Below are 23,877 nucleotides of genomic sequence, written 5' to 3'. Positions count from 1 at the left end.
CCCTATAGCATAAAGTAAGAGCCCATTTGAAACCTGCAAATGCTTTTACATTTCCTTCTACAGCATATCTTGCTATTCATATACTTCTTTGAAAATGAAAGTAACAGTAAAGAAAATAGAGATTAGATATTGTGGAACTGATCATGCTCAAAACCTTTAAATGTGTGTATGAGAAATGGTAAGGGTCTTCAGATACAATTGCACTTAAAAGAGTAGATCAGTGCAGCGCCTTACTAACTAATGTATTCTATTTGTAAAAAGGTAAATAGCAGTAGAATTAGATTGTTGCATTAATTTCCTGCTGCTAATGGATGAAGGAAGACTTGTAAAATGAAGGTGCGTTGTATGATTTTTGCTGGAAGGCACAAAGGGTAAAACTAAGAATATGGATGAAGGGTTATCCAAACAAGAATGGCAGCTGTTCTGAATCACAGAAGAAAATGTAAGCTTTTCCAGCTTCACAATATCTCCCTAATCCTTGATGAAAATGTTATGAAAACAAAGGGGCAATAAGACAGGATTAATAAGTGGAATTTTAATAACATTGAGGGTCAGAAGACGGTTACATTCTTTTAAGGATCAGCTGTCATTCCAGAAATCTTATTTGTTAAGTATGCTAGAATATAGTAAATTGCATTTGGCATTGCTTAATGACTTGCACTAAATTCACCTTCTGTCTTTTATTAATGTAGTTGAAAAACATTAAAATGAGGCATTTTTAGGGGCAGTAGTTCCTCTTCTGTGCTCATTGGCTTTTCCAGTTGTGGATCTTCACGGGGGCTTTTGAATACTTTTAGGCAATGTACATGCATTCAAACTCCTGTGGTCTGCTCCTTCCTTAATTACAAAAACACGCTCGTGGGTCATTAATAATAGAAATAAACCAGGACATGAAAACTGATGACTCTACATAGGGCTCAGATATTTGTACTGTAAAAAGGTATGAGGTGGCGTGATGTCAGAGAGCAAGTAATTTTTTGGTGCCAAGTGTAGCACCTTTAGTATGCAGGATACTATGCAAACATGGAGTAATAATCCCCCTAATAAGTATGTGTGGAAGGTAGGTGTGATAAGGGCATATAAGAGAAGCAGAGACAAAGCCCCTAAAGGCAGTGTCAGTGGAAACACTGGGATCCAGTCTCCAGAATTCTTGGTTGCTGACGCCGTGTCCAGACTCCACTGCTCCCTACAGGACCTGTGGTGCCCTTTTTGAGTTTCATTTAATTTCCAAGTTTTAGTGTGTTTTTAGGAATTCAAGTTGAATATATATGTGCATGCTGTATTTACATGAAAATGATATTCAGCTTTATTAGAAGCTTTATATATATGGATCAAAGCAAGCTCATATGAAAAAAGAAGCATGCAGCCAAAACAAATAGTTTTAGAAATTCACCCTTTTTGAAGAAAGTGTCACAGGATACATTTTGTTCAGCAACATGAAGCCGGTCATCTTTAACTAACGTGAGCTGTGTTAACAGATGTTGCTAGAGAAAATTCTCACTTAGTAAAACCACATTTTTCTGGCCTTCAGAGACTGGGCTGACTAGCAGTGAGCCAGAAACTCCTGTGTGGCCTTGGGAAAGTCATTTATGATCTGATTATGAAAGGTGTTGAAACCCTGTAAGTTCAGTTGAGTCACTCAGAGGACGTTTTCAGACTTAGGTGGTTCTTATTCAGCTATGTGTTGTGCTGCTGTAAATGCTAGAAGTGTATATTGGCCTTGTCTGTTTTATCTTTCTATCATGTGGAGATAATTTTTTCCGTATTTTGTAGGAGTGAATGTGAGGTCTCAACGGTTATTTTTTGAGTTTGGGCGCTGATTCATCAGAGCTTTTAAGCATATGCTTCAAAATGTTGCTAAATTGTGCAGGCATCTCTGAAATAGTTGCAGTAATTAAATGTAAAACATTATGAGCCTGAGCCAGAAGCATTAAAGTCAAAAGGCACTTGACATTGACTTTATTCATATAAGCTCTGATTCTGCTCTCACTTAAGTATTATATGCTTGTCACATGCACATATCTTATTATTTGTAAATCTGCCACTACTGGACTGAATTATCTTCTAGGCTGCCTGGTAATGCAGGTAGTCATTTTCATCCTTTATAGTACTTGATGCCTTTGGACACTTTTTTTTACATCTCTTCACTGTTGTGCCTAATACCCAACTGTTTCTTGATCAAAGATGCATCTATAAATTATAGTACATGGCATACATAAACACGCATATGCTACAGAATTTAAAAGTATAAGTTGGTTTCTGCAGAAATTCACTATTTGGTTGTTTCTCACTAGATATGGGGTGTGTGTTACACTTAGCCCTTAAAGTAGAAAATAATTCTTTTGAAACATGTATGTATACAATATTTTGAATGGCATTTAGTCTATTCAGAGATCTCAGTGACAAAATATTTAGCTTTTTTTATCTTGAAGTACAACAACAATCAAAGGGGCAATTTTTGAGGGATCTTCTTCCTATAGGATAGATATCAATGATGCAAAGTACTCATTTTTTCAGTATTTTATGCTTTCGATTTCTTTTTGTGCCAGGTGAAGTAGAAATCTAAATTCTTTGGGCTTGCTTTCAGGCTCTTTTTAGTACTCTCTCATTTTCCAGGAGTCAGAAGATCTTTGCATGAATTTCCTTTCATATTGTTTATTAGCAATAAGCAGTCTTGGTTTTTTGTTTTTGTTTTTTTTTATTGGTTTTAACGTGCATTGTGGTCATGGTGACATATTGCAAGCCTATGGTATAGCTTGCACATCAAATTTTATCTGCATTCTTGAGTTCATGGTTCTGGACCATTGTGGTGAATACTTGCTCTGTAAGGAAGTAATGAGTAGAAGTGTGTTTGTCTGTCATGGCCAGGTTAAAACCAGGAGATGCTGTGAAAAAATTACAAGCAATTTCACATATGGAGAGAAATTTTAATGCAAAGTCTTTAAATGAAGAAGTTTAAAGCTCTGTGGGCTTCAGGCAGGACAGTTTCTATTTATGCTTTGCTAAAAACACTTTGTGATGAAGAAAAATCTGTTAATTTGCTATCAACGGAATATATTTGTTTTTCATGAAGAAAAAGGAACTGGTTTATTCTCCCTCAAATTATTCCTGTGTTAGGGCTGTATATTCTGATAGTGTATGTATAGTACACCAGATATGTATAGCTTTCATTAAAGCTCATAAGTGAAATTCTTGGTACTTTTTAACTAGAATTGCTCAATGCAGTAAAACAAATCCATCGTGTATGTAACTGACTACTTGCAGTGGTTTATTTAAAAATGTGCACTTTATCATTGGTAGAAGTCACGTGCTAAATAAATGCTTTTCTCTGCAGAGTGAAAGGTTGCGTGATCTTGATAAATGTTCGCATGATTTTTTTCCCTTCCTACAGCACTCTTAGTCCAGATGTTGATCCAGTGCTTGCCTTCCAGCGAGAGGGTTTTGGACGCCAGAGCATGTCAGAAAAGCGTACAAAGCAATTTTCAGATGCCAGTCAGTTGGAGTTTGTTAAAACACGAAAATCCAAAAGCATGGATCTAGGTAGTGAGTGATATTTTTTCAATTGTTTTATTTGAACCTGATTTTCATGTTGTGAGTATATAGATTCTGTAACTCCAAACACATTGTTTATGTGGAGGACTACTGCACGTAATGTCTACTGGTGGGAAGTAAAGTATTCTTAATGTGAATGGCCAAGTGGCCTGTGTATTGTTTGTACCACTTGTAAATGTCTATACATTTAAATATCGTAGCCTTATGGATATATGGTTATACATAAACTTTAAAAGTATTTATTAAAATGGAGGTGAAAACTACATTTACCGATCCGTATAGAATAACTGCGTAAAACTGTACCACGGTGTGGTTCTAGGTAGACAGGATTATTCTCAGTTCATGATTATAATGCAATTAGTCTTAAAGATCCTTCGTAGTCTCTCATTTCATAGATGGATTTTGATGCAGATATTAAAGATGCGAGTATTTTTTTTTTTGAGAGTTCATTCAGAATTAGAAAATGGGGCTAGTCGAACATCTGTTTGAGACATAAGTTTTAATATTTATATCAGAAGCCCTATAAAGTAGCAGCAGCTAAGACAGGCAATCGACTATGATCATTTTAACTGATAAAACAACTGAGAATAAGTAATCGCTAACAAGCCCACCTATTTTTCTGCCATTGAATTGAGATTCTGAAGTGCAGACTCTAGTAACCTTAAACAGTGAGTTTTGATTGTTTAAACACACAAAATTCCCTACTCAGAATAATAAAATATAATACGATTTGCTCCTTTACAATAATTGTGAATATCTTAACTACAATCCCTAATTCACCAACTTCCTCAGAGGACAGTAAGGTTGGTGGTATTGACTTGTCTTGACTAGTTGTGATGTGCTAACGTGTAAATAACATATTGTACCTGCCTGTGATGTGAACATGACTGACATTGCATGAAGGTTACTGGTTTGCTGCCATTTCTACCCAGAATGTTTGCTTACTGTTGCAGTTTATTTGCATGAAGTATGACATTGCTAAGGTCCCCTAACTTGAAAAAAAAAAAAAGCAAAACAGAAGGAATGTTGGATGCATGTGGGGCATGGGCACTAACTGGGCTAACCGTTATACATTTACCTTTTAACAGTAGCTGACGAGACTAAGCTCAGTACAATGGATGACCAGAAAACAGGTAAGAATTGACAGTAAGGCTGTTGCTATAGAAACCTTGGTCAAAGCAGCTTACCACAATTACAGAACTGCCAGTCAAATTGCATGAAAACATGAATATTCCAGTACTTGCATGGCTGCTTTCTATTGTTGTGAGTAATCAAGTCGTACAGAAAAAGAAAATTCTCTATAGAGATAAGTATTAAGGGTAATATATTCAACCAGGTCATACATGTGATTGTAGGTAGACACCTGTTTCTACACTTTGAACTCATAAATATTCACAGTTGTTTGTTTGGATTTTATGTTCATTCAAAAAAATCTTGGTAAGTCTCCTAGCTTCAAACTCTAATGTACAGAGAGATGATGTAGAAGAGTCGAATGTTTGGCTATTACAGTGCTAACACAGTGCTTGGAAATAATTATTTTAATTAGAAAACTGCTACCTTTGCCTTAAGTGGTCATCAGATACATGTCGTGAGTTGGGCTGAAGATTATTTGTGCAAGTTGATTTGCCTTTGGAGCTGAAACCTGAGCATCGTAACAGAACAAAAGAATATGTAAATAGAATCTTTTCCACATACCATCGATCGTAACATTTCACACAATGATAATGAGAAATAGCTTTCAAAGCATATTTTTTATTAGTAATTAAAATAATGCACCAACTGCAATTATGAACCTTTATGATTTATTAATATAAGTTAGCTTTTGACCTTTGGAATGCTGTTTTAATTAGGCTAGATCCAGAGGACACCATAACATTACTTAGCTCTAATTAGGAACAATTCACCTTTTTAACCCGAAAATATTATTTATTTTAGCATGATTTGGGGAGTAGGGCATTCCATACAGAATTTACAATTAATAATTCACAACTGCATCTCTGTTTAACCACCTTTTACAACATGAGTAGGAATACTGAAGAGCTGTAAGTAATCAAGTGATAAAAATATAGTTTTTATTTAAACAGCTAAAACTTCTAGCTCTTAAAACGTTGCAGAATATGGCCACAGACTTGCAGCCTTACAAATTGAGAATGAGTACACAAAATTAAAATGTATTAATGTTTTGAAGGATTAAATCCATCAGAGTGTGAATGTATGAATTGTGTTAATGGTTGTGGTAATAATCAGTGCTTAGGAACTGGCTTCACCCCTGAGCATTATTCACATAAAAAGGAGTTACAGATCAAACTCAAAATTATTGTAAATTATTTTTCTTTTTTCTTATTAGCCTGCCTATTTGAATGGGATGTGATTAGAATGGTGTAAAATCTGTGTGTTTTAGTAAAATACGATGCTTAGGTTTTTAAAAGTGCGTAGTGTTTCTGGTGGTATCAGTAGAGGGTGGTATTAGTCGAGCGTAGTTTTTCTCTATGTGTAACACCTGGATTAAATTCTGAAAAAGAGATAAGTCAGACAACTTGGGTGAAAGAGCATGACCGTAACCATCTGGACTAAGCAGTTACATATTTTGTGCACAGCAAGCTCAGTGGCTGGAAAAAAGGAAAAACACCTTTTACTGTACTTTTATTTTATTTGTCTTGCATGCTTTTAACCAGGTTTTGTATATAAACACTGGATTTCTCCCATTACTGAAGATAGATGTGGTTGTTAAACAAACCACTTACTGTAGTTTGTCTTAAAAATCATCTGGTTCTAAGAAAAAAAAGGTTTCAAATATGTGGTGAACTATGTTTTAATGAACTCTAGAAGCCAGAAAACTTCAGCATGTATTTACTTTAGAAAAAATAAAAACAAACTCTGTTACAGTCAAAGTTTGACTTAACAGTATTGGCTGAAAAGGAAAGTGTAGAACTCACCAGCCCTAGTTACTATAATAGATTTTTAAATTATTTTTCTTTCTATAGTTCACTTGAAGTGCCTAATCCTTGCAGTGTTTACAGTTCATCCTAGAGGTTAGAAGTATATTCGGTAGCAATTGAGCATGGCTCATTTACTGAGTCCCAGGCATACTATAGTTCTAGGTGGTTATTTTTCCAGGTACACATTGTGAAAATTAAAAAGAAAGAAAAAGAATAAAAGAACACTTGTTTAAATGGTTTATTTATTTATTTTTACACAGTGCTTTTTAAATAAACTGTTTTGTTAAATGGAATTTAGCGATGCAGTTGCTTGCTCTATTCCTCCCCTGCTCTCTCCAGCCCAAGTGTTACTCTTTTAGTGTATGAATTGAACTAGAAATAGAAGAATGTATCAAATCTAATGGAGCAGCTGTTAGTAAATAAATAGACTCACTGCTAATGCCCTTTAAGAAAGCGTTTAGAAAGTAGACTTCGTGCCTTTGCAAAACTCGTTTAATCAAATCGAGGGAAGTTTTTGGCATCAGTTGCTGGTAGCGTTTAACCTGAGTGTTAATAAAAATAATGTTTCAGAAAGAAACAAAATTGTCATTTTAAATCATTTAAAAGAAAGCGCTGATGAAAAATTTACCTTATAGCCTTTAAAATGAGTCACTGAAGGAAACATCACGTATCCTTCGACACCACGCTTTCTGCCTTTGCAAATCACCCAAGCGGATTTGTGGCACTGTATAATACTTAACGTAAGACGAGAGCAGCGGAAGCAGAATCAGTTGTTAAAAAGCGTCAGCGCAAGGGAAAAACTAAGGGCTGGGAGCAGGGAGCAACACATAGGCTTCGCGTGATCTCTGCGTGTTGAACGTCCCGTCGGATCTGCACGTGCTCTGAAGTTACGTGGTGGGGGCCGCGCGAGAGCGGGTGCAGGCGCCCCCAGCCCAGCCCAGCCCAGCCCTGCCCTGCACGGGCAGAGGGCGGTCGCGTGGCCGGCAGGCCGAGGCTTGGCCGTTGTCCCCAAGGGCTGCTGGCCAGCTGGGGACATGGGGAGTGGAGTAGCAGTGCCCGTGTGGTGGGCGGTAGGGAGCGGCGGCGCTTGTGTGGTGGGCGGTAGGGAGCGGTGGTGCCGTGTGGTGGGCAGTAGGGAATGGCGGCGCCCGTGTGGTGGGTGGTAGAGAATGGCGGCGCCCGTGTGGTGGGCAGTAGGGAGCGGCGGCGCCCGTGTGGTGGGCGGTAGGGAGCGGCGGCGCCCGTGTGGTGGGCGGTAGGGAATGGCGGCGCCCGTGTGGTGGGCGGTAGAGAATGGCGGTGCCCGTGTGGTGGGCGGTAGGGAGTGGCGGCGCCCGTGTGGTGGGCGGTAGGGAGTGGCGGCGCCCGTGTGGTGGGCGGTAGGGAGCGGCGGCGCCCGTGTGGTGGGCGGTAGGGAACAGCGGCGCCCGTGTGGTGGCCGGTAGAGAATGGCGGTGCCCGTGTGGTGGGCGGTAGGAAGCGGCGGTGCCCGTGTGGTGGGCGGTAGGGAATGGCGGTGCCCGTGTGGTGGGCCGGGGCTGTGCTTGACGGGGTGGTGTCGGCACCTTACGCAGCCCCTGAGGCACAGATAGGGGCGTGTGGCACGGAGGGTAGAGCCGTACGGCTGAGCATGTAAGCGGGGCGTGCGAGGAGGCTGCGCGTGCGGTGGCGGTCGCGGTAGGAGGACTGCTGTGGTGCGGAGGGGCGAATCTACCTCAAAGGATATTTGTTAAGAAAATTGTCGGAAAGGAAAATTTTGATAAACTTCAAATGTTGAAAACGATAAAAGAATCCCTTTTATCCCTCAGTCATACAGAGATGCTTTAGGTAGATGTGTCTTTTTCTCTTCTTTTTTTCTGCTTTAAATTCTGGTGTCAAAATAGAAGTAGAACTCGTTCTGAGCGGATAACGTTTCTGATGATTACCACCAGCACTGTAAAGGCTGGAGGAAAATGCTGACATTTTTGTATTTAGAAAACAAGGTTTTGATGTGACTCATAAATTTTAACAGAATCAATTTTAAAGAAAGTTTTGTGTTTCTCAATGGATTATGGGTAAACAGCTCACTTTCTGGCTGGTGAATTCTAGTAATAAATTCTGAACTCAATTTACAGGGAGGCTTAACTATATATTTTGAAAATAGTAGACTTGCTGTGAAGTGGCCATGGAAGATAGTGACGGTATTAAAATATACATAGCTTTATGATCACAGTGCTTAAACTGCTTGCAAAAGGACATTTCCCTCTTTCAAAATCCGCAACCTGTTCACATTTGTGTTCATGGCCACCCAAGTTCAATAAATATTCCTATCATTTCTGTAATCCATTATTAGTTTTACAGTACTCAAGGAACATTAGATCATATCCCATCTAGCTTTTCCTTTGGGAAAGCACAACTTACGTAGATATAGTTCTCACAAAGAACTGTATTGGGTGGCAGGAAATGGAATTTTTTTTTAATGTCCTTTATGAACATAAATGGGCACATAAATGCCTTCTTTATAATTACTGTTTACAAAAAGAGCCACTCGGTAATTAGGAAAAGATATATGAGCACTTCATTTAGAAGGTTGCAAAGCAGAATCTGGAATAAGGAAGTTTACAGTAAGTTGCCATGTAAGAGGATACCCTTTCCTTTTGTATATGAAATTGAATCTGTCAAACAGCTGGCTTATATATGATTGTCCCATTTCCTCTTTTTTCCTTCAAAATGTTGCATTCATTTTTCCTGTCTCATGGACTGTTTTTAACAAAAGACAATCTTGAAAAGTAAAAACCAAAATAAAATCTCATTTCTTGTGTACTGCAGGCACTAGTGGAGGAATAACAGATTTTGGCGTATGCTATCTAGAAAGTGGAGAGTTTTATAGGGCACTGTCTAAATTGGAGCTCTTCTACTTGGTAAAGAGAGTGTTACGTTAAAAATACTTGCCTTAGACCTCAGCCCATGTTCAGAAGTTTGGTGAACCTGGACTGCAGCTTGTTTGTACAGCTGGGAAGCCATCAAACCTCCCTTGTCCCAGCTGGCTCCTCTTGTTCACCCCAGCAGCTGTGCTCTGCCCCCAACCATCCTCCTGACCCTCGGCCCTCCAGCAAGTACGGGCTGTGAGTGAGGGTGGCTTCTTCTAAGAGATATGAGTTCATCAAGATAAAATTTCTTATTTGTTGGGGTGTGTTTATTTCTGGCTGAGGGTCCAAGCAGCAGGACTCCGGACTGCTGGGGGAACCAAACTGCAGGAGCTGTGTAGACCCGTGAAAGAGGATTTTTGTGTTGTTTCTATTTACAAGTGCATCTTATCAGTAGGGCAGCTGAAGGGGAATACTTTGACAGCTGCTGTTTGAATTTATTTGATCTGAGGGATTTCAGTTTAATGTAATTGCTCAGACTTTAAGTAGGTGAATAGAAAATTAAAGTGTTTTCTGCCTTGCTCCATCTCATACCAAGTTAACAAATGACATGGAGAAGACTTGCCATGCTGCTATTCTGCATCCCTTCTGTAGGTCCAGCCACCGCCTTCCTCCCCACCCAATAATAAATAGTGAAAGAAGCTGGTTTTAGTAGTGTAGTAGCAGTTTTTCCTCACTTAAGGTAACTTCACATACCTTTGTTAAAGAATGGCGACAGATACCGTCTTTCTTCTTCCTTCCTAATATCTACCAGAATAAGGATCAACTCCAGAGCTTTACGTTATTCTGACATAAATACTTAAAAAAGATAATTTTCCTTTATTGCATTATTCACACCAGACCACGCTTACACATGTCTTGTTCATTGGTTTGGTATTCCTGAGGGTTCAGGTCTTGGCTCTGGTCTCTCAGTGCTGGCTGTTTTTGAAATTTATCTTTCTATGCCTCTGTCAGATGAGGACACCGATATCAGTGCAGTAACAACCCACCACCTGGGACTGCTGTGGTGCCACAACACTCTTCTCTGTTCTGCTCCCTCTGGGTAGAGAAAAAGAGAGGTTTCCATATTCTAGGTGAGGGCTCTGGTCTCATAAATTCAGGAAATGTGGGTGATGATGATGTCCCACCTCATCTTGCTCTCCAGCCCCAAATCCTATGGAAAATCCAGCCAAGATTATACTGCACTTTTGAATAAAATAACTTCAAATAAATGCAGTGATTTTATTTCCCCTGAAAGATTTCTTCCAGTTTTAACTATAATATGAGATCTAATTAATTGTGCAATTGTCAGCTGATTTGCACTGTGAGTGTGTGTATCTAAAAACTCAGGCTAGACATTTAGTCCACAAACCCGAGAAGAAAAGTCCGGATGGAAGAAAGGCTTTTGCAGAATACTGTCCGGGGCTTTCTTGGCACACCTCCGGACATGCTGCAGCGATAAAAGCTGCCCTCAGCCCCAGCTGTAGTGCTGTCCAAACATCAACCTGGTGACTGCCAGGGATGTGTTTCTTTTCCAGCTGGTTAACTGGTATTGCCTGACTAATTGGGTCCTTTCCACAGATTATTTTTAAGCAACTTCACAAAATCCCAGCAAGTCAACTGATATTTCTCAGAAGTACTTCATTATGAAATTGTTAGCAATTTGATGCAAGTCTTTAAAACTCGATTAAAAGCAAACGACGTGTTCCTTGAAGCCAGAAGCCAGGCTACCTTGCAAGACTGTTACTCTAAACACCGTAGGATTCATGCCGATAATCTGCTCTCTGTTCATCAGTTGCTAGTAGAGATGAAATTTTCTGCTCAAACCAAAAATAATTAGTAGTTTTGTTTGATGCCAGTAGATATGTGTCTCTGCTGGTTTTATGAGCTATGTTTTTTAAGCCCCATGATTGCTTTATCATTCAAATTGTTTAAAATAATGATAATGGATGTTGGTCTCTCTTCACTGATTTGAAAAGCCACACATTGCTCACGTTGTCGGTTTCGTTGACTGTGACTTGACATACTCATTCACTTCTGAGACCAACAAATCTGTGGAGAATTCCCTACAGATTATTGAGAGATGATGTGAATAATGTTAAGTGTGTCCCCAAAGACTTTCAGGATGGATATGCATAATCAAGCATTCAGTTCTCAATACTAATTCTAATTACGTTTTTGGTCCCCCCCCCCCCCCTTAAATCACTAAGGTTCCCCAACCAGAGATGTGGGGCCTTCATTAGGCCTGAAGAAATCCAGCTCATTAGAAAGTCTGCAGACAGCCGTTGCTGAGGTGACTCTGAATGGTGATATTCCCTTCCACCGCCCGCGCCCACGAATTATCCGAGGACGAGGCTGCAATGAAAGCTTCAGAGCTGCCATAGACAAATCATATGATAAACCTGTAGCAGATGATGATGATGAAGGCATGGAAACTTGTAAGTAAACTATTGCTGTGCATAAAGAATGTTAACAACATAGGTTAATTCCTTTAGAAAGTGATTAAGAGTAGTAGAAGATAATTTTAGGAATTTAAAAGAATAGAACTAACTTCTTTTCTTCAATTTTTTTCAGGCTTTTTCCCTTCATATGCATTAACAGATTGCAACACTCTGCAGCTTGCTTCCTTTCTAAAATAAGCAAATAAGATTATTAGGAGAGTGTTTACTTAAATTACTCTGAAAATTTTCTCTAAGAGCTAATTAATTTACTAATGTAAATTAGAAAAAAATTATGCAGAAAGACAGAAAACCACTGAATTTCTTTTACAAAAATATGTGCATCTAACTTTGAAAGAGTACATTTGTAGTGTCTGGGGGAAAAAAGAAATCACTGTCCTTTAATTAGAGTGAGTAAGGCTGGCAGATCTAATAAAGTATAAAGTTAATGATCAGCTATTACCCACCCTAATGGGCATTCATTTACATTTTCAGTTCTTTAACCCGAAGTATGACCCAACATGTGGAGAATGTCATTAACATAAAAGAATCACTTCAAAGCTAACCTTATCATTATTGAACTATGTAAGAATGGGCTGGTAAAATGACAACTCGTATTGAATGAAAATAGTATGAATGGTAAATTACCTCAATCAGGGGTTGTATTAAAATTATTGAATTTTTAACCTTCATGTTGTACTACTTTCAACTTGTCACACACCAGCAGAATTTTTTTTTAATCAACCTGCAGCTAGTTAGAAGTTTATGAATGAAGATGATGGTGGGAAAGTTAAAGTAGAGAAATATTTAGCCTGAATGCTAACAGAAAAGTCTTGAAAAGAGATTTTTCACTCTTTGCTCTTTTTATATTTTTTTTACTTTCAGAAGGTCTGTTTCATAAGTGCCGTTCCCTAATATTCTTTTATAAGCTACTTGTGTAATCACTCTTTTATTTTTTTAAAACTCTTCGCTTTTTTTCCTTAAATCTGCCTCTTTCTAAAAGTGTTCAGAGACTGAAAGGAAGGTCATTTTGCTAGTCACTTTTCTCAAAGGTAGTTATGGACAGAATTAATTCTGCTTCGTTTTTCCAGCACCTAGCAATTTCACGCAGCAGTGAGGCTAAATGCTGGTCTGGTGCTGCTGGCTGTCAATCTATTTCTGGCCAGTAGAAGAATAGGTATGAGAAAATGTGTAGTGATCATTCTCATTCTGCCAAACTGCATGCCCGTGGTCTTTTGGGACGTAAGACCATGTTTTTCTAAAAGGCCTTGTTTGGTGTGAGCCCACTGCTAGTAATATCCTGTTTTGAGGCAGCAGATATCCAAGGCTTATGCAGAAGTTACAGATGGTTTAACTTCATTTGATCAAAATATAGCAAAACTGTTGTCATGAAATGCTTTCTAGGTGAGTGTAGGTTTATGAGATTACTGTAAGGGGTTTTGAGCTTGTTGATGCAATGCATAGAGAGTAGCAAGGAAGTATTTGGTGGCCTTCGTATCCTTTGCATGGGAATAGCGGAAACCAGACAAAGCTTTCTGGCTGAAATTGAAATGCCGTGGGGTGAGTCTTTGCCCTCATCTCTCTGTATGGATGAAGTTGTCTAGCGCTGGTGGACCAAGAGCCATCTCAGTGTCATGGGAGAGCAAGAGCAAGGCTGTTCTCAAATCTCACATGGAAAAGAAGGGCTGAGCTAAGTGTGACCGAGCTATGTGCGTAGAACTACGCATTCTGTTGAGTTACTTGTATTTTAATAGCTTCCACATATTATAACGAAACATCTAAGAAGTAATCCAGAAATTTGCAGTGCCAGGTTAATAGAAGCAGATAAGTAGCAAAGCAACTACAGTAAGCTGGTTGGACAGAAATCAGTCCTCGAGGTCTTCTCCTTCTCATGATAGCTGTGGGAGCTTAAGAGCTGGCCCAGCCATATGTTGCCTGTCTTTCTGAAAACATGTCTGTGTTAAAGCTGAAACCACTGCAGTCTGTTCCACTTTTTGTAAATTATATGTGGCCTTAGGTTCCAGAGAATTTGCCAAATGATGTCTTCAGCTGGACATAGCCTGGGCACATACGAATATGTAGAAGTTAATTTAACAATCTGGACCTAATGTAACTAATGCCTCACCGCTGCCTTAATGACATTGCTTAAGTTTTTAAAAATTGTATTTAATTATTCCATAATTGTTTGAAATTAAAATGTGGCTTTCTGTCATTATAAAACCCAGGCAAATATGTTGGTGGTCAATTTGCTGATGCCCTTGAGTCTGAATTCATTTGTCTTACTTGAATTTTTTCCCCTTTCTCCTCCAAGTGTTTCAGTGCTATGAGTGCTTCTTTCTTCCAGACAGTGACCCGCTTTGCAGTAGCAACTAATAGCACTGCAATATATTGTATAGAGGAATTCTTAACGTCATCACCCCATATACAAAAGCCATAAAAATACAGGTAACATGTGGCAAAGGGGCTGACTCTCTTCTGAATGTACTTGCTGTTGTTAGAACAACGTGCTATAAAATTACTAAATGTAGGATGAAAATCAGATAGCAGTGACCAGTTCTGGGGTAACATTTTAAAAAGTATTTGAGAAGATGAGTTGAAATTTTAATGGCTGTAAAGAAGTAACATCTGTGATTTGTGGAAAGGTGTGGGTGTTCAGCTTTTACAGATCATTTTTCCTGCTTTTTTTTTTTTCCTTAATACTTGAAATAGCTGACTGAAAGCAAAATGTTTATCTTTAGTGTCTTGAATGAGAACAAGGCATTTGGATTGGGAAAGATCGAAAAAGCTTTCTAATCTTCTGCTGAATCTTAATTGCTAGAATCTCGGGCTGTATTAAATATCACAATAAGAGGCCTAGAAGCTTAGTGGCAAAATAGCGTCACATTAAGTAGCTTTGATTCCTCATGTGCATCTTTTCCATTTTATGGCCTAATTAGGAGAATAGCTTCATAATACCTGTTTGTGTAGTTCTCCATTGTACAGTGGGGTTCATGAAATGACACTAGTTTTCAGGTTTAATTGATGTTTAAAGTATACTCCAATTTAATTTTTTGGCTTCAGCATCCTGAGTGGGGAGGCTGGAGGTTGCAGGAAAGGAAGGAAATAACAGCACCAAAACAAATGCTTTCTGTGTTTTGCAGTAACCTAATGTCATTACTGCAACTTAAGAAAAATTAGAAGTTTCATTTGTAGGCTGGGATTGAATTTTAATTGAGCTGCATTTGCATTTGTTCTAAACACTAGTAATTTGTTGTATCTTAATTGCACAATGACTGTGCTGCATAAAAGTGAAACAAGTTTCTTCATGTTGAATCCTTTTAAGAAAACTGGAAATCTATTTACTGCTGTAGAGACACCAGTATTTAATCCACGAGAACAGGCATCCTAGTTCACAGGGCTCAGTCTAAGCTACAGAGTTAATTGCAAGCAAACTGTGTATGATAGACAAATATTTATTGCAGCACAAGTGTGAAAAGGAGGCAATATTATTTCCATAGAATATGCAAAATAAATAATAAAAGGAAGCATTGTTATGACAAGTTGTTCACCAATTCAGCATAGCACAGTACATATAATACACATTTAGGATTAATTGAATGTATTGTTATGTGAATATGAACAACCATAGGTCAGAATTGATTCATCTTTAAAATTCTAGCAATGAAGTACCAAGTAAACATTTTACTTCAACATTTGCCAGAAATTTAATGCATTTTTTTTTTTTTACTAATTATATTCGTTTGCAAGTATAATCTTTTAAATGTCTAGTTGGTTTTAACTGGAACAGATTGTAGCTATAAATTAACATGCAAAAAATTAGCTTCTCTATTCCAAAGTGGTTTTCTACTACTCTTTTAATAATAACAACTAAATATCATCCCAGACACTGATTAAGAAACACTGTGACCAAAAAAAGTACAAGGACAGCTAGTACAGAGGCATGTATAGGACAGGCCTATTAATTTTCTAAAATACAATTATCTGAATATTAAAACTGTGTCTGCAATTGAGAAGCTGTATCATCTGCTTAACTCATAGCGGTCCTGAAGACAAGTTAACATGCAATGCTGAGACCTGTCCTTTTTTTTTTTTTTCCTTTTTTTTTCCTGGTGGTTCATACTTCAGAGTACTAGTTGAGATTCAAAAATAGTTATTAATGTTGAGATTTATCTGACATGGTATGTTTTTCTTGAAATATGTGTATGGGATCTTCCAGAGTTGGAGAATATTTATAGAAATCTTGGGATATTCAGTGAATATGTACTAAGTCTGTTGGACAGATCTGTGTATTGTAATATTAATGAATAAACAGTATTTTGCAGGCAAGTATCTAAGAGAGAGAAGAGACAATATCAAATGGCTTTCAATCAGTGATTTGTAGACTTTTCAGGTTCAGCGAATTACTTCTAAGGGAATATGAATGATGACTAAGAAAAGCAAGTTTATATTCCACAGTAGTCTATGTATGAGAAATTTCTACAGAGTTACACACTTCTGTTGGCTGTGGAAGAGTCCCTGAGGTCTAGAAACAATAATATTAGCAGGAGTAATTATAAGAAGTAGTAAACATATGCTGAACTAAAAATTGATTCTTTTTTCCTTCTTTAAGCCATGGCCATTTCTAAATCTTACTGAGTACAAAACCCCCCTTTCTTTTCCATAGACTGTGTATATATAAAGCAAAACTGTATTTTTCAACTTCTACTACCAAAAGTTGTTTGAAGCCTTTGTATTCATTAGAGTGACAGGAGACAGTGCAAAGTATGCATCTGTGATCCTGATTGCTCCTTCATGCTGTCTGTTGGAAAATTAGGAGATGGTGTAGCCCTACTTATAATGTGATGATATAAAGTGTTAGGGGTCCTGGAAGGTCACAGCTTCACCAGCATGTAGTGTAATTTTTGGACTTGGCTTTAAGTTAAGTCAAAATGGTTGCAGGATTCTGATGCACAAGCTTGAAGTGTTTTATTTCTTTCTCACTAGGCAACTGGAGGAGTTTTCAGGTTTTGAATGGATTGTTTCTTTTGGCCGTTTTTCTTTCAAACTTTCTGAAACACATGTGCTCTGTCTGTTAAATCTAACCTTGGGTATACTTCAGGATTCTTGGAGTCTTGGTCTTGAATTAGAAACAGAGAAGGAATGTGTTATCTGCCTTTAAAGTATTTTACTTGTTCCGCTGGATGGAATCTCCCCACCCGAACCTCCCAGACTGCTCCATCTCAACCAAGAATAAAAAACTTGGTGCATGATGTGTTTTAAACTGCTCCAGGAAATGAAGTAGTGTGACAAAACCATTATGTTACTTGTAGCAGCAGAAAAAGTCTATTAAGGCTTGTATTGAGGGTTAAGAGTCCTTAATGACTTTCATATTTTTATGATAGTATTACTAAGAATTTACTGACAAGGCATGCTGCACTGCTGTTGTTTCTTCTTGCAGATATTTCTAAAGCTCTCCTCAGCTGATTCAGATACTGAAACAAAATGGGCCAATTAACATCACTTTGCTAATCCTCTTTATTAATCCATACATTATTCAGAGTACCCACAAAGCACAAATCGTGTTTTGCAGAGTGTTCTGCAAAGGTGAATTCCTTGCTTTTAGGAGTTTAATAGTACAAATGAATATTCCAGGAAACCCCCACATGAACAAATACTGCTTTTGGGGGGAAAAAAAAAAAAGAGTATTTTGTGGTTGTGCATATATCCTGCTTCAAAATATGTTATGCAATATACCAAAAAGCCTGCCCTTGTTGTTTACTCTTATTCCACTGATGTTTCTTAATATGTGCTTTCAGTGGAGGAGGACACAGAGGAGAGCTCAAGATCTGGTAGAGAATCTGTGTCCACAGCAAGTGACCAGCCATCCCACTCATTGGAGAGACAGATGAATGGAAGCCAAGATAAAGGGGACAGAAAAAAGGCTGGAAAGGAAAAGAAGAAAGATCGAGATAAAGAGAAGGATAAAATTAAGGCAAAGAAAGGAATGCTGAAAGGCTTAGGAGACATGTTCAGGTAGGTGCTTTGCAATCAAACGTAGAATGAATTGTAAAAAGAAGTTTGATCTTTTAGTTATTTATTTATATTGTGACTGTTTGCTGAGGTCATATTTTACTATACAAATATATACATGATGTATATAGGCTGATCTCTCAATTTTTGAGCCTATGAGTGGTGTCATGAAAAGTGAAGCAGCTCGGAAGAGAAGAGGAGGAGATGGCTGGCAGGCTAAAGGGGCTGCAAAGGGAAAAAATGGTTTTAAGCAACAAAATGCTTGGTCTTAGAAAGAGTCTTTGGTGATGTCTAAGTAGTGCACATATCCTTTGACAGGTCAAGCAATTTTGGGTTTTTTTTTTTTCTTAAACTTTGCTATTCCTAATACTGTACCCAAAGCTTACATGTTACTCAATGAGTGTTTTTCTTTGCTTTACTATTAAGACTATTTGGTATCATGGAGGCATGATGAGAAAGAGATGAATCAGTTTGAGATTGAAAAACAGCATGCTCCTCTCAAGGAAAACAGGTTCTAAATCAGGTTGTGTGCTCTGAGAACCCACAGTCTGGAGAAGGGGTCAGTGAAAGACCTGATTTTTACCAAGCAGTGGGTTGTTTTGAAAGGAGTCGTCTCTCGAGCAGACTAAGTGATCTGAAAGGAGCAGACTGCTGGGGGACACCCTGCTGTTCTGTGTAAATGGTGAAACATGACAAACACCTTTGATCACTTGTGGGAAGGGGTGAGGGAGCAAGAAAAACAGTCTTTCTTTTAGCTAGCTAGCGTAAATAAATATATTTCCAAGAAGAAACAATATTAAGGCAGTGTTTGTTTTCTTTTGTATATGCAGTGATTCATTATTTGATTTTGAAGTGAAATACCAGTATTATTCTAAAGATTTATTTATTAACAATGATTCTGCTGTGAAAACATGTAAGTGGAGCTTCAGTTAACTTTCATCCTGTTACCTTCTTTATCGTGTAAAACATTAATTGAACCTAGGTTGTAACTGCATAGGTCCTTGAGAGTTGTTCTGTGTCTGTGAATCGTATTACAAAATTAGTTAATAGAAAAACTAGTTAATTAGAAAATATTAGTTAATTAGGAAAAAGGGTAGTTAATTAGAAAATATTAGTTAGAAAATGTGTTTAGAAAACACAAAATAATATCAGGTTGTCAGCATATGCCACAGAACATCAAGAGTCATAGGAGATAGTCCCACACATCAGATAGGAGGAGAGCACTTCAGCCTGTTTGCCTGCAAATCCCACAGAGATGCCCTCATCTTCTGGGCATTTGCCTGCCTAAATTCAAGTCTGGAGCGGAGGAAGAAGGAGATACAAAATGCTGGAAGGTAGGAGATACAAAATGCTGACCGGTTCTTTTCTGCAGTCTTTGCCATTTTTATACAGCAGAAACAACAGGTAAAATTGAGGCACATTATACATGATAAATTCTGGGGGCTCTATGTACCTTGTTGGATACCATGAGTGCTATCTCGTGAGTGTTTACAGCATCTAGAAAGCTTGGGCAGCTCCTTGGTCCTCAGTTTCCTCCTGTGTAACATTCCCAGTACCCAGAGGACCTGTGAGATAGCTGCTTCATCGTGCAAGCTTTGGTAGACAGGCAAAGGGCTGACTTGCAGAGGGTCCCATCCAAAGAGAGCAGCCTTCACATTCCGAAGAGCTGGCTCGGTGTGGGGCTCGTCGGCTTCTCTCTGCCCTCCAGCCTTAGAGCATAATGTCTGGTGTTCTGCGTGGCTTTGAATGCTCTAGATGGAAACGAGTGCGAAAGTGGAAATTAATACCATTTTTAATCAGGTGCTCCCAGCTAAATAGGAAGTAACCTTGTCTGTATGCTTGCTATAACACTTCTGAAATCTTTAATCTGGAAACAGCAGTAGTTTGACTGATAGAAAGATCTGATGATTGCTTTGTTGTTTGCTCTTCATAACAGTCAACGTTTCCTTGAGTTATTTTTTTTCCCTCGCTGCCATTTCTGAGTGAACTTTACTTTTCAGTCTCCTTTTAATTAACGTGGGAGCAGTGCTATCCAGATGCAGTTGACTCCTCCTGGATCTGTAAATTAGCTTGCACCTTGTCAGCCCACCCAAGAGAGGTGCTCCTGGCAAGCAGGAAAATGCTGATTGAGGGAATTAAGCATTATGCCTCATTTCCACTCAGTGCTTGATTTCCTTTGTTGACAGGCTTCTCAATAATGTTTGAGATGGGCTTCACTCTGTCTGCAAGATAAGCTACTACTACTGCCTATAACATGCTTTGTTTTTCTGTACATCTGACATATATCATAGATATCAAGTAATCACTGAAAGAAGTTGTGCGATAGAAAATAATGATGACAGTAACATTTAAAATTCAAGCCATGATCAAAGCATAATTGGATGTTTTGGTTCTGTGCAACATTGTGATTTCTTTGTACTTCTTCTTTTCTCCTTTTTCACTTTTTTTCTTCCTTTTCAGTGCTCTTATCTTAAAATAATCTTTCTTCATTAGGTTGTATGGGCAAGAACACTTGCAGGATGAAATTACTGTTAACTGACACTTTATTCTAATGTCTATACTTAGCCAAGGGGCTTTTTATTGCCTGTATGCAAACTGGCAGCTCATAAAGTGGAGTCTATGTGATGTATAAAAATAAGTCTCCTTGCCTTCAGTTAAAATCTTAGGATTTGCTACTGGGATCTTCATTAAACTGCACTGTGAGGTGGAAACTCCCACTAGAGAACCCTAGGTTACATTTATCCTTCAGCATCTAGTCATCATTTCCAAGAAATCCCTGGATGATTCAGATAGCAGGTTAAAATCATAAATAAATCTTTTAAACACTTCCGTTGTTTTACGGCTCATATCAAACAGTAAAGAGGATTGACATAACCATGAAGGAGAACTGTAAAACGCAGGGTGCAGTCTGCGTGGCTCTGACACGCACAGCTTCCCTTATTTCCGGGGGACCTTTGCTGACATTGGGCTGTGGACAGTCTGAGAGTTAACCCTTCTCGCTGTGAAATAAATCTGTCTGAGTACGTGTGTATTTCTTTTTTCAAATTGACATTTCAGGGCAGAACAGAATAATTTATTTAAATTTGTCATTTGGCTGAGAAGTCTCTTTCTCTTCACGGATGAATATAGGGCAGAAGTTAACCTAGAAAAGTGTTGAACAAAAATACTGGTCTATTGGAGGAGATGCAGGTGCTGCAGTGCTTTGCTTACACCTGAATGTATTTGTTTTACCTGAATAGTTGCATCATTCCTGTCTTTCTTATCCCTTCAGTAGGATTGTGTGCCATGTCCTGTGGCTGTAATCACATACCAAATGAGAGGCTGCACAGTTCCTTCTTCTCGATTGCTGGCATTTAAGAGGTGCCTGGATGGCTATTGCCAGCTGAGCAAATAGTTTTTTGGGAAGCTGATATGAAGTTCTACTAGTTTTTCTGTTTCACTACTAAGAAGGCTTGAGTGGATGTATGTTTTGCCATCAGAAGCTTATAAAAACCTGTATGCTTCTCCAAGTGCAATCTAAAATATGTTTACTCATTTCTGAGTCTGATTTTGTTTATTTTTAAGTAGAGATTTTGCTTCTTGATAAAAATCAACCTGACAAAACCAATCAGTTGATAAATAAGTCATTGTAGTACTCCCTTAAGAAAGAGGCTTCACAGTTTCAAACAGTGCACCTGTAATTAGTGCTGGTAGGGATACATTAATTTGATGGACTTCTATGTCGTGCCATTCTTTGACATTCTTCTCCTGAGAGAGAAAAGTTGTATATGCCCTCTTCTTTTCCCCTCCTTTTGCCCCTGTCATGTACAGGGTGTTTTCATTTATGAAAGTGGATTCCCTCAGGATGTAAGGTAGGGAGATGTGAGATTGCTCTTATTTGTAGGTTTTGGATGCTGATGGAGTGACACATCTGCTGTGGTGCTGGTGATCACTTACGATCCCTGTATTTCATTCGTGCTTATTCCCAGTGTAGAAGCTTGGATATAGTTTATAGATGGGTGACTGGACTGGTGAAGTAATAGGCAACTGAAGTGATAGCTCCACATCTTTCCCCAGCTTCTTCAAGCCATATATAATTTTCCTCTATGGTCATCCCTGAACCATGGTTCTGTAAGACGGTAGCATCACTGTGATTATGTCACTTTTTTGGGGAATTAATTTTGTGTGCAAGAAAGGAGGCAGCTACACTCTTACTGGGGAGTTTGTATGGGAGGACTCTCATTGGTGAGTTTTATGATAGAAGAAATATGTCCAGCAAGGGATCAGTCTCAAGAAAGGATGTGTCTGAGGAGTAACATCTTTAGAAGGAACTGAACTACCAAGATGTTGAGAATAAGCAGCTCTCCATTTCCAAAGGGAGGAAGGGGAGTAGTAGGGAGGCCAAGCTATCTAGTCATGTCTTGCCAGAAGTATCAGAGGGACTGTCACTGCCCGGTAATAAAAACCTGCTGAAACAAGTAGACCTTGATATGATCGGATAAAAATGGATTTGCAAATACAAATGGTATGTTTGAGTTTATGTGGAAAACTGCTGAGGAGAACAAAAGATGGAGGGGTATGCACACTGTATCTTAAACTTGAGTTTAAGCAAGAAAATATCTGCATTGGTTTTGGAGGTTGCTTTTGAAATAAACATAATGTAATTTGAAGCAACTGTGCATAAGCATATTATATAAAATAAACACATTTTCTACTGTGGGATTTAATACCTCAGTCCCACATAAACATAACTTTTCAGTGGAGAACATAAGAACTGCATATTGAAGTTCATGGAATAAGACAGTATACTTAAAATTAATCATGTGCTTAGGTGGTTTTAGTACTGGAGGCTGTGTATTTCAAGATCTGGCCTGTAATGTAGATGGAGATGTAAAGCCATAACGTATGGTAGCTGATCTTTAATTCCTCTCTTAACTGTTGTAGCATACAGGTGGGTAAATCAATGCACTGGATAGCCAAATAATCCTAATTAGATTTAATTACATTTATAATGATTACTGGGAGCCTTGCAGTGTTGTATCTTCCAGTTCTGTGAGAGGAAATAGATAATTTAGTTTGCAACCTTGTTTAGCTGAAATCAGATATACTGTTGGGGTTTTTTTTGTGTCGTCGTCCCCCCCCCCCCCCCAGCTGCTTCCAAGGTGCACTGGACATGTCCAGATTCATAAACGTATTATTTGTAGCTTTGAATAACACATTTCAACCACATTAGCCGTCTGAGACCTCTGACTGGGCATTTGGGAGAATAACCTGCATGGAGTACTGTTGCTTGTTACATGACTTCCTTGTATTGCCTATTCTGGTTTTCATTTAAGTTTTCTCATCGTAATGTCTGTGAGGAGATGAAAAGCAAATCACAAGGGTTATACCATTGATTTAGTAATTACCTTCTTTCTCTTTCATTTAATAACAACCTTCAGACTTTTAAGCCGGCACATGACAAAAAGGTATCTGAGTTGCGTAAAATACTGTTGAATTATACCCTAATCAACAGGACTGGCAAATACCTCGAACTCGATAAAATAAAATCTGTGGTCTGATTTTCATCATTCAGTAGCTTAAGAAGCAGCAATAATGGCATTTTCCTTGGAAGCATGACTCGTAGGACTTTGTATTGGTAAATGACACTTACTGATGTATGGATTTAATAGAAAACATGGCAACAAGCTCAGAAGTTAGAATTTTTTTTTTCTTTAGTCCTCTGCTCATGGCACAAACCAGCATGAATCTTGAGCCTTAGAACATAGAGGAGGAGGTTATTGCTTAAACATCCATCAGCTTTATCATTTCAAACTTGGAAGTTCGTTGCTCACACACTGAATTTGCTAATGGTCATCTGAGAATGTCTCCGACAGCTTGTGGTGCTTGTGCTGAGACTTTGATCAGAAACGCTGAGCTGTGCCGTTGCTCAGGTAAATGGAATCTGGGGCCATTTGTGCTCTGTTTTTTGCCTGCTACTACTATGAGCCAGCTGGCACAACTATCATTAAGTCCACATCTGCTTCCCCTTTTCTGCCACCAGCTAGAAAATGTGTGACCCACTACAATCCTAGA

At 38.5% G+C, this 23,877-nt stretch overlaps 1 protein-coding gene across 16 annotated transcripts in view; it reads left to right on the top strand.

Annotated features, from left to right (window-relative positions):
- The window catches only part of PARD3 (par-3 family cell polarity regulator), a 462,771-nt gene that overhangs the window by 301,635 nt on the left and 137,259 nt on the right, over positions 1–23,877 (top strand). For 8 of the 16 annotated variants that reach the window (XR_011323725.1, XM_069778120.1, XM_069778113.1 and 5 more), the window contains 4 exons: positions 3,392–3,543; positions 4,641–4,685; positions 11,587–11,814; positions 17,610–17,826. Coding sequence is in view for 15 of the 16 variants with exons in the window: in XM_069778120.1 (XP_069634221.1) it covers positions 3,392–3,543; positions 4,641–4,685; positions 11,587–11,814; positions 17,610–17,826 (642 nt within the window). In the remaining variant the exon portion in view is untranslated. Of the gene's footprint in view, positions 1–3,391; positions 3,544–4,187; positions 4,221–4,640; positions 4,686–11,586; positions 11,815–17,609; positions 17,827–23,877 lie in introns of all 16 variants that reach the window. The other 8 variants (XM_069778123.1, XM_069778115.1, XM_069778109.1 and 5 more) reach the window with 4 other exon arrangements.

This window comes from Haliaeetus albicilla, chromosome 2 (assembly GCF_947461875.1).
Source record: "Haliaeetus albicilla chromosome 2, bHalAlb1.1, whole genome shotgun sequence".
NCBI lineage: Eukaryota > Metazoa > Chordata > Aves > Accipitriformes > Accipitridae > Haliaeetus > Haliaeetus albicilla.
Note: the sequence above shows the minus strand (reverse complement) of the source record. Positions and strands in the feature narration are given on the sequence as shown.